A 12002-nucleotide genomic window follows, 5' to 3' on the forward strand; every position below is an offset into this window, starting at 1 on the left:
ATTATTATATATGTGTATATGTATATATATGTATATTATGCATTGATATAATTGAATATAGATGATGGTAATTATGTCAAATAATTTAATGAAAAAAGGAAATAATTAATGAAATAAATTTTTTTTCCATATGAATAATATTTTTGTTTCAATCGATATGTGAGCAAATAATTAGAAAATATTCAGGATCTTTTTAATAGTTATATTTATTTTCAGTGAATTTCATTATTGTGAAAAAAATTTTTTTTCCAAAAATTTCTTTTTTCTCAAAAGTCAATTCAAAATTATATTATATATATATATATACATATATATGTATATATATATATATATATACATATATGTATATACACTTCCCGCAAAAATTAAGGGAACAACAAAATTTTCGAAATCTTTTGGTGATTTTCAACAGACTGTATTTCAGTGAAAAATGTTCGTACAAGAAACAAAAAAACAAAGCTTTTGAAGCTCTAAGACTCTAGTCTTTGAATTGTTTGATTCAAAATTTTTCAAAGCACTATTAGCCATGCAATCCTTGGATAAAGCACGAAGAAAAAATTTTCAAAATTTTTACATTTTTTTTTTCGCTCTACAAGCATGGAAAAATTTTTCCAAGCTAAACCAATGAATAGGTTGCATAGCCTGTTTATTCAGCCTGAAGATGCTTTTTTTCAAACCTTGATACGACCATTTGTCTTCGAGATATCGAATTTTGAATGCCAAAGGATCCTTTTTTCCTCAACTGCCGATATCTCTAGAACTACTGGTCGCCTAGCGAGCCGAAGGGCAGTTTCTTTTTCTGCAGAAAATTTTCTACAAAAATCTGTCATGGTTGATGTCAAAAAAAATTTTTTTCCACCTGTAGCGTTAACGTGAAAAAAGAGAAAAAAAAATGCCATTTCGCCTTTTTTTGGATAATCGACTGTATCTTCGTCAATATTGGGGGGAAAGCTTAGGTTAGAAGAAAATTTTACAGCCTAATGTACCCCAAAGGTCCCTCTTAATCAGTAGATCGATCGGTTTAGCGGTTTTCCTCGACCGATTGATTGAAATTTTGAAAAAATTAAGAGAACAAGGTTCCTTAAGAAACAAAAACCTTGTTTCCTTCATTTTTTCAAAATTTCAATCAATCGGTCCAGGAAAACCGCTGAACCGATCGATCTACCGATTAAGAGGGACCTTTGGGATACATTAGGCTGTAAAATTTTCTTCTAACCCTAAGCTTTCCCCCCAATATTGACGAAGATACAGTCGATTATCCAAAAATTCCTTAAGAAACAAAATCCTTGTTCCCTCAATTTTTTTAAAATTTCAATCAATTGGTCCAGGAAAACCGCTGAATCGATCGATCTACCGATTCAGGGGGACCTTTGGGGTACATTGGGCTGTAAAATTTTCTTTTAACCTAAGCTTTCCCCCCAATATTGACGAAGATACAGTCGATTATCCAAAAAAAGGCAAAATGGCATTTTTTTGCTCTTTTTTCACGTTAACGCTACAGGTGGAAAAAAATTTTTTTTGACATCAACGATGACAGATTTTTGTAGGAAATTTTCTGCAGAAAAAGAAACTGCCCTTCGGCTCGCTAGGCGACCAGTAGTTCTGGAGATATCGGCAGTTGAGTGAAAAAGGATCCTTTGGCATTCAAAATTCGATATCTCGGAGACAAATGGTCGTATCAAGGTTTAAAAAAAAGCATCTGGAAGCTGAATAAACAGGCTATGCGACCTGTTTATTGGTTCGGCTCGAAAAAATTTTTCCATGCCCGTAGAGCAAAAAAAAAATGTTAAAAATTTTGAAAATTTTTTCTTCGTGCTTTATCCAAGGATTGCATGGCTAATAGTGCTCCGAAAAATTGTTAATCAAAAAATTTAAGAACTAGAGTCTTTAAGCTTCAAAAGCTTTGTTTTTTTATTTCTTGTACGACCATTTCTCACTGAAATACAGCCTGTTGAAAATCACCAAAAAATTTCGAAAATTTTGTTGTTTCCTTAATTTTTGCGAGAAGTGTAACAGGTGTTCTCGAGGGATTGGTGTATTTCTAATTTTGTTTACAAAAGACCGAGTGTCATTGATGTGATAGTTGGATGTACCTGTTATGTTAGAGAGTACACTAGAACAAAATCTTGAAATTTTGTAAGTGGGAGAGTTAATGTTACAAACAATTGGTCTGAGAGGTACATTGTTCTTATGAATTTTTAGTAGGAAATATGTTTGAGGAGGCAAAGAGTTGTACCTCTTGAGATTTTTTGCCGAGTTGGAATCTATAAATTTTTTCTGTTGCCACAGGCTTATCATATCATCGACTTGTTTTTGTATTTTAATGGTGGGATCACGAGAGATAAGAGTATAAGTGCAACAAATGTTGTACAACAACAACTATACTTATAAACGTACCTCGCTGCTTTCAATTCAGAATTGTTTTTTGAAACATTCTTTTTGGTAATTATTATAGAAATATTCCTGAAAATGGTCGGCAGGGCCCGGCCGAAACATCGGAAACGATTATTATGTTTACGTTTTCCAAATCATTGAACTTCTTTCCTTGACCGGAATTTTCGACTAATTTTATCTTCATTATATTAATGTATAATATATTGATGTATATTATATCAAAAATATTGGTTACAATATATATATATATATATATATATATATATATATATATATATATATATATATATATATATATATATATATATATATATTGTAACCAATATTTTTGAGGGTAAAAACGATATAACGATAATTGGTTACCCTACGGCGCAGTCACTAACCTGAATGATTAGATAGAGAGAGATACTAAGAGAGAAAGATACGATTGTTGGGCGCCAGACGCACATGCGTCAAAAATAGATAATTAGACAAAAAGATAAAGGTAAAGGTAAAGGTAATAGATAAAGGTAAGGTCAGGTTCTACGACGGTTTTGCACGGTTCGCTCAGAGAGACAAGATAATGGTAGAGGGGCGGAGTCGAATCCAATAGATAAAATAAGAAACAGGTGAAGCAGGAATAATATCAAATATATTAAACAAGAAGCGATAAGTTTACTGACAAGCAAGTAGCTGAAGAGTTTGCGATACAAGTACGATAAATGCGATAATTAACAATAGTTACAGCCAGAGAAAGGTTAAGCGAGAGAGTTAACAATTAACGGAACGTTTTCCGAATAAGCGGGAAATATGCGCAAGCTCGCGATACTAAAAGGTAATGATTAACACGGTTTTATGATAGATACGCAGAACAGAAAAGATATACTGTACTTAAATCAAGCGGTAAGCAAATAAATCATAAAATCAGAGAAGCAATTATAAACACATGCGAAATACAATAATTGTAATAGTTATCACATTACCAGAATAATCAGAAATAGGCAGACAGGGAATTAGGAATTACAAGGTAAATTCAAGCGACAGGTCAAATAGAAAGTTAGCATAAAATATAGAGAATAAAAGATAATACGTAGTCTATAGTTTGCGGTAAGTGCGAGAGAAAGATAGATAATATTCGGTACGATAAAAGGCAATTCAAGATAAGACAAACAATATTCAAGATAATTAATAGGCAACGTACGGCAAACCAAATAGACTACGGACAACTACGATCAGCGATATAAGCGAAGAAAATAGTGAAAAAGATGTTATGCGATACGGCACAATACTCCAATGTCAAATGAACGACGAACGGGACCGCGCAGCGATATAAGATCGCTCCCGCGGTACTCTCACTAAGATACGATAATCAGCGATAATAGGTAAAGAGATAGATAGAAACTAATCAGAGAAAATATAACAAAATGGCAATGATCAGTAGCTAAGATAAAAATTGATCCTCGAACGGAACGCGCTGCTAGACAGCGATATTAGACATTCAAATATTCCAGAAGAGAAAGATAATAAAATAAAGCAATAGTCACTACAATGCGTAAGTAATAATCAACCAGTCGCGAAGTTACTTGCAATAAGACAGAGAAAGGGACAAGATAAGAGATAAGAGAAAATAAGATACGAGCCCAGGTGGCTCAAGCAGACCAACTGCCAGGTAAAGAGAAAAGATACGAGCCCAATTGGCTCAAGCAGACCAACTGCAAGGTAAAGAGAGAAAGAGATACAGGTAAAGGTACGATATATTGCAAGTAATCTCGTGGCTTCACAAAATAGAAAAGGAACCTCACTTACGTAAAAGAAGATATAACAGGTGCGAGAGAATGCGATAGCGAGAAACTAATCACAGTGATAGCGGTAATGATACTAGATATGACAAAAGCAAGAAACTAAATGCAGTGATAGCAGTAGTGGCACTAGATATAACAATAGCACGTCTTTGCGATTCAGGAACTGAACGTAGAGTAATAAGATGAGCGATGATCCTGATTTTCATCGAGCTGGTGTCACGTGATTCTTCCCAAAATTTGCGGTATCTTAATTGGACCAGCTGGTCTCGTGGCCTGGTCCACGGATAGGCGGCGATAATCCCTCGCCGCTTGTTTTTCTTTTCCCTCGACGACAGGTATCGAGGTACCGGGACGTCGGAAGGTGGTTAGCGATGTTTTCCTGCCGCTATGCGGTATCGTTGGTGAGAAGGGGGTGGGGTCGTACTGCTCAGGTATTGCGATATTGAGGCGTGCGGCAATGTTACGTCACCGGTCTCCTGGACTTGCGACAGACTGTAACTCACTCCTTGCTTTACTGGTACTCCCCGTTGTAGCTATTTCGTCGGCGCTGCATCCCGGCCCTCGCTCATCGAAGCCCTCATGCCGGAACGATCTGGTGGTGATGGCCCTCAACCCGGATCCCCACACTAGATCCACCAGATCCACGTGGTCAGCATATCATTAGCCTATTCCACGCCGCAGTCCTTCGATAAGACGGTTCGTGAAGAGAAAACCGTCTTCTATTGGATAGTCAACGACTTAGTAGATGTTAGGGTCGGTTCAGCTCCAGGCTGATAAGTATCGTCGACGGGAGGCTTTGTTGTGTTTTTGACGCACAGCCCTGTACGCCGCCTGACGATGCATCCGAGCGGTAGAAGCATTCGTTCGTGGTTCGGCTCCTGGCCGATAAGTCTCAAATAGTTGGAGGTGCTGTTTGTGCATCACGCACGACCCTGTTCGACAACTAGATAGGCATCCATCGGGAGTGGTTTCAGCGGTATTCGTTCGTCTGTAGTCGGTTGTGGTCGATGTTGAGCTGGTACGTGACCCCTGTCAGGCAGTGTCCTGGTATCTTGACGTGAAGGTCTCGCGGATGGTTCTCGAAGAGCATCACAGAATTAGAAAATAGCATACAATTAGCTTAGCAAAGAGAAATCAACTTAAAGATAATTAGTCGTTCATTTTTGGAGTATTGGCCTCAGACGTGCTTTCGTTATTTTTAGCGATATCTGCACCTAGGGGAATGCGATAATTAAACAAAGTGACGGGGTACGAAATACCACGTCACAATATATATATATTAGGCTGATTCAAAAAAAACGGCTAATTTTTTTTTTTCAACATCCTCACATAAAAACTCCCGAGAAGGTGTGAAAAGACGTCTGTAAAAAGCAGAGCCCTTCATATTATGATTAAGAGGTCGCGCATCGGGAATTTCTATTTCCCGTTTAAATAACACAGGAATAAATTTTTTTAAATTTTGCAATTTCGTATTTGTGCAACGGCTCATTGAATGAGCGGACCAAAGCACATTTTTGTAGGAAATTTGACGCTCCACAAAAAAAGTCCTTACAAAGTTTTCGATAGTCACACTCCTTCAAAAGTTATTCGAGGTCAAAGTTGAACTTACAAAAAAATTCAATGTTTTTTTTTTTTCGATGATACTATGAATCTTTTCTCATTATTTTGTTATAAAGAGGATAGATTTCGGCACAATTACGTTTTTAAATAGTCAAGTGCATCAGTTATGGATTCTCCATGATAACATGTTTATTATTTAACATCGCGTTTTTGTAAGGTAACTTTATATTGACTCGATGGGAAAATTAATGATTGAAAAAGCCCAATTAGAGTAAGATATATTTATTAAATATATTTTTATAACATAATAATGAGAAAAGATTCATAGTATCATCGAAAAAAAAAAAACATTGAATTTTTTTGTAAGTTCAACTTTGACCTCGAATAACTTTTGAAGGAGTGTGACTATCGAAAACTTTGTGAAGACTTTTTTTGTAGAGCGTCAAATTTCCTACAAAAATATGCTTTGGTCCGCTAATTCAATGAGCCGTTGCACAAATACGAAATTGCAAAATTTTAAAAAATTTATTCCTGTGTTATTTAAACGGGAAATAGAAATTCCCGATGCGCGACCTCTTAATAATAATATTAAGGGCTCTGCTTTTGACAGGCGTCTTTTCACACCTTCTCGGAAGTTTTTATGTGAGGATTTAAAAAAAAAAATTGGCCGTTTTTTTTGAATCAGCCTAATATATTTATATACATATAGATATATATGTCAAGGATAATGAAATGAATAACGAGGAGGATTATCACCGCTTTCTTCTATTCGGTCTCCAGAGAAACTACGGCAAAGATCAATAACAGAATAAACATTGAGCATTTTGGATCTTGTTATAAACGTTGAATTTTAAAAAGCTTTGTTCAATAAGTTAAGTTCCGTTTTTATCTTGTAAAAGAATAAAAAGGTGGTTCATCATGCGTCCCACACGCAAAACACAAAGTTCGCGAGTGTTATCTGGCCATTCTTCGACATCAGAAGTGGGATACCGAAGGGACGCGGAACCATCCATTTCAGAATTACCGTCCAAGACTCCTCAACGCAATTCTGATACTTCGGAAGATCGTTGGCAAATTTTGTTTGAGAATCAAAATAAAAAATATGATGGAGTTAATTCGAAAAATGCAAAGTCCAACTGCTGATTCTTATCATGAAGTTACTTTTCCGCTATTCAATCCGGATGAGCAAAATATCGATGCACAAGCTTGGTGCTCGATAGCTAGCTTGTGTATGCAAGAACAGGAACTTCAAGGGAGCAAGTTAGTAAATGCGTTGAGTAAAGCTATGAAAGGATCAGCTGCATCTTGGTTTCCTCAAATCAGCTTTAACGGAATGACTTGGGAACAATTTAAAAACATTTTTCTCGCGCGATATGAAATTATTGAAACTCCCGCGGCGACGTTACTTTCGTTATATTCGGGACAGCCAAATGGAGATGAAAATATCGCTGCATATTCAAATCGAGTTTTAAGTGTTCTTATTCCACGACTACAACTGATGAATTCCGAAGAAATTGCTGTTTCGATTGTTCTTTCTCACGTGGCTCAGTTGGATCCACGTTTAAAACGTTTGGCTCTTACTACGGAAATAAGTTCTCGAACGAAGTTACAACAAGAACTTATGGCCGTTGATTACCGAAAAAGAGCTTTTCCTTTTTCTCAAGCCAGAGAGGGCTCATCGTTCGATTCCAAACGACTGAGAACTTATGTATCTTCATTAAAATGCTTTCACTGTGGAAAATTTGGACACAAAATATCGGAATGTCGAAGTCGTTCATTGAGCACTATCCCGGACAACTTTGGAAATCTTTCAAAGAAAATACCCTCCACCGCTGTGAAATCTTGTGTGACGTGCTTCAAATGTGGAGAAGTTGGACATGTTTCTACAAGCTGCAAGAAGTCTTCTGGATCTGGACAAAATACCCTTGCTCAAGGTCAAATGCAGCGTCGTGTTAATTCGTGTTCTATTCAACCGACTTTTGGCGAGTTACTACATTCCGGTGAGAAGTTTTCATTTTGTTTTGATTCCGGTGCTGAATGCTCTCTGATTAAAGAAAGCATTGCTAAAAAATTTTCAGGAAAACGTCAGAACTTTGTAGTCATTCTTTCCGGTATCGGTCCTTCCAGTATTCAAAGTGTCATTCAAATCTTGGCACAAGTGACTATAAATGATCATTGCCTGGAAATTTTATTTCATGTGATTCATGATGATTTTCTTAGTACTGAAATTCTTGTTGGAAGAGAAATATTATCTCTTGGTTACTGAATAGAAATGACAGTTGACAGTTTAGTTCTAAAAAGAATTCCGAGGGTTAATGTTTGTGAAGTAGATTATCATTCATTTAATTTTGACGAAATAAAAACAGACGTTTCTGAACTTGACAAACTTCTCTTGGTTGATGTTTTAAACAAATTTCGTTCAACTTTCGTCATAGGAACACCTAAATCTAGAATAACGACCGGACAACTTGAAATTCGTTTGCTAGATCCTAACCGAACCGTGCAAAGACGACCTTATCATCTTTCGACTGTTGAACGTCAAATAGTGCGAGATAAAATCAAGGAATTACAAGAGGAGAATGTCATCAGACCCAGTTGTTCTCCTTTTGCTAGTCCCATTATTTTAGTTAAAAAAAAGACGGTTCTGATCGAATGTGTGTTGATTATCGGGAGCTTAACAATAATACGGTGGCTGATAAATATCCGTTACCGCTTATTGCTGATCAGATAGATAGACTAGGAGGTGCTCATTATTTTACATCTCTTGATATGGCTAGCGGTTTTCACCAAATTCCTATTCACCCAGATTCTATTGAACGGACTGCTTTTGTTACTCCTGACGGGCAGTACGAATATTTAGCAATGCCTTTTGGTTTGAAAAATGCACCTTCTGTTTTTCAGCGAGCAATTAACAAAGCTTTGGGAGATCTAGTGAATACGTCTATTATTTGTTATATGGATGATATTCTCATCCCATCAGAAACAATTATTGAGGGTATTCGAAAATTAGAAGTTGTTTTAGGGGCCTTGACTAAAGCTGGATTTTCAGTCAATCTAAAGAAATGTTCATTTTTGAAAACGAAAATAGAATTTCTTGGTTATCAAGTTTCGGCAGGAGAAATTCGACCAAATCCTCGCAAGGTTATCGCGTTGACTGCACTCCCGCCTTCTCAAACTGTTACTCAACTTAGACAATTTATTGGACTTGCCTCGTATTTTCGGCAATTTATAAAAGGGTTTTCTAAACTTGTTTGTCCTTTGTATGAACTTACTAATGGAAAGGGTAGGATTGATTGGAAATCTGAATTAGAGGAAATTCGAACAAAAATTGTTTCTCACCTGACGAGTTCTCCTCTTTTAATGATTTTTGATCCAAATTTTACTATAGAATTACATACAGATGCTAGCTCAGTTGGTTACGGTGAAATTTGCATCCAAAAAGTTGGTGGAAAGGCCCATGTTGTAGCTTATTTTAGCAAAAGAACTACAGAAATAGAGTCGCGATATCATCCGTATGAATTGGAAACACTTGCTGTTGTGAATGCTATTAGGCATTTTCGGCATTATTTACATGGTAGAAAATTTACAGTAGTTACAGATTATAAGGGGGAGCCACTGTAGCGCTGCTTGAGTAACCTCGTGTTCATTTATGTTGTGAATAAAATAAAAAGTTTCAAAAACAAGTAAAAATCCTACCAGTGCCGAACTGCTTTTTATTGAATTGTAACGCAGCAAAAAGTGTTTTAAACACAAAAGTACAAAAGTTCGCGTCAAATGAACTAGAATTTTAAATAAAGCCCGAGATGCCAACTCTTTAAGGTTAGGTTTCTGATAAGGGCATATAAACAGACTCTAATATAAACTATCTGCTTTTAAATTTTAACCTGCAAATTAGTGTGATCGAGATTCAGGCTCTTAAACTAATCCAGATAAATAAATGCCAGTCCCGGGTTGGTCCTCGTGCGGCCAGGCGGTAGTCCTTAACCCACAAATATGGTAAACAGCAGCCCGAAACCAGACGGTGTTGTTCACAATCCCACCAACTCACCTGCCAGCTCCAAGAAACCCGGGGCTCCAATCAAAGCATTCACTTTTACTCGAGAAAGAGCCGCCTCACTTGGTGACATTAAAGATTATCTTAACAGGAAAAGGACCATTGATAATAGAGACCCCGACGACTCACCATCCGATTCAGAAGAAACAACACAAGCTGCCAAAAAGATGTTTAACCAAGCTTCCAACTCCGCTTCTCTTGTGTCAAATCCTGACGCGATGATGTCCGATTTGAGCAACACTGGTAAAGCTCACCCCATCTCAGCCCTTCTAGGGAGGTTAACAGACCAAATTGCGCAGATGCAGTCACAGGCTAACAACAATACTGAAGCTCTCAAAGAGCAGATCAAGAACAGTCAGCGCGAAAATCAAAATGCTATCCAAGCCATCAGAGACGACTTCCTGAAGAGCGAAAAAACATTGTTGGGCCGGATTGATAACATCTCAAAAAGGCAAGACAAACTCGATAAGGAGCTTGAAGCACTCAAGTCCGGGAACATCTCGCTGTCCACCACAAATCCTTCCTCAGAAGCTGAAGTCAATAAGGCCAGACTCCATAAGCTGGAGGACTTGGTTAGCCAACAAGAAAAAGCTGCAAAGCGGCTCAATATTATAGCCAAGAATCACAACTGGCGTGAACCTAACCTCATACACCAGATAAATGAATTCATGGAGGAAAAATTCAGCTTATCTAATGCAGTTATTGATGTTATACCAATGCGTCAAGACAGAAAAGTCCTAAAAATCAAACTCAGCAATGAAAAAGCCAAAGACACAGTAATGAATGCCAAGCGTACGGTTCTAAAGGGTTCGACCCTGTCACTAAACAATGAATACACTAATAGAGAACTTTACTGCCTAAAGAAGATTAAAGAAACCGCAGCCGACATGAGAAAAAATGGCAAAAACCCGAAGATAAAAGGTACCAGGTTGGAAATGAATAATGAATTGTTCGTTTGGGACTTTTGGGAAGACCAGCTCAAATCGTCGATAAACCGCTCCCTAAACAGCCAAAACAGTTCCATTCCCACTCCTTCACCATCCACAGATACAAAAAACTGCTAATCTTATCGTGGAATGCAAGAGGCATGCAGAATTTGTTCGGACACACATTCTCTCCGCGTCCTGATATAATCTGTCTATGCGAGACCTGGGCAACAACAGCTTTCACTCTTCCAGCAAGCCTCCAAGATTACACACTTCATATAGCTCCTGCCATTAAAGAAAAAAGCTTAGGACATGCCAGCGGCGGCATTGCTATTATTGCCAGAAAATCTCTAAACATCACCATACTGGATTCGTCAGACAGCTGGCTCATAGCAAAGGCCTCTTTCGGTCCTACCAGCATCATCATTGGGAGTATCTATTTTCGCCCTCAACGCGACATAGTATCTTCCTTGGAATTATTACAACTCGCGATTGATGAGATCACACAATCACATGAGCATCACGCCTGCTTCCTCACGGGCGACTTCAACGCACACGTTGGTCCTTTGGGCCAAATCTCCGAGGAGATCATTCTCGGAACCAACCTGACCGAGCAGAGAATCTCCAATGATCTGAGAACAGACACAAAGGGCCGCTTACTAACTAACTTTATGCTTGATAACTCTTTTATACTCCTGAATGGAAGGACGCCCAGCGACTCACCTGGCAAATTCACCTACTTTGGCAATGGACTCAGTACTATTGATTTTGTTTGGGCCAACATCCAAAGCCTGCCACTGATCAACGACATGGCGGTTTTACATGCCGAAAACCCCTCCGATCACTTTCCCCTACTTCTGACGATACTCAATCCCCACTGCACTGCCTCAGCCGAGCACGGCACAGCTACAAACAAAGTTGTCAAAACTACCTATCACTGGTTGCCGGCAAGTCGCTCGGACTTCAAACTTCAAATGCTACAATCAGCCAAAATTGCTGTGGATTTCAATAACACCCCGATAGACGCTCTTAACGAAAATTTATATAATGCCATCATCGAAAGTGCCCAACATGCAGGTATGTCTAAGAAATCATCCTCCAAGAGTTACTACAGAGAGTCACAGGAGTGGTTTGATGAAGAATGCAAATACAAAAAACACGAGCTAAAAACCTATTCGCGCGATTCAAACAAGCAAGCTTCAAGGACCCAGAAAAGTCAGCTTACATTAGCGCCAAAGAGAATTTCAAAGCATTGGTCAAAAGCAAAAAGCGCCAGTCGCACAAGAG

At 37.9% G+C, this 12002-nt stretch overlaps 1 protein-coding gene across 1 annotated transcript; it reads left to right on the top strand.

The window, feature by feature from the left end:
• The first annotated feature begins 9728 nt into the window (after nt 1–9728).
• On the top strand, nt 9729–10853 carry LOC138191348 (rab11 family-interacting protein 3-like). Its single transcript, XM_069138048.1, has one exon. The coding sequence runs from the start codon at nt 9729–9731 to the stop codon at nt 10851–10853; it is 1125 nt and encodes a 374-aa protein (XP_068994149.1).
• The last annotated feature ends 1149 nt before the right edge of the window (nt 10854–12002 follow it).

Source organism: Neodiprion pinetum, unplaced genomic scaffold (assembly GCF_021155775.2).
Source record: "Neodiprion pinetum isolate iyNeoPine1 unplaced genomic scaffold, iyNeoPine1.2 ptg000137l, whole genome shotgun sequence".
NCBI classification, from domain to species: Eukaryota; Metazoa; Arthropoda; class Insecta; order Hymenoptera; family Diprionidae; genus Neodiprion; species Neodiprion pinetum.

What these genes read in the sequence shown, in the direction of transcription:
- LOC138191348 (XM_069138048.1), top strand. Translation starts at nt 9,729, where the DNA reads ATGGTAAACAGCAGCCCGAAACCAGACGGTGTTGTTCACAATCCCACC.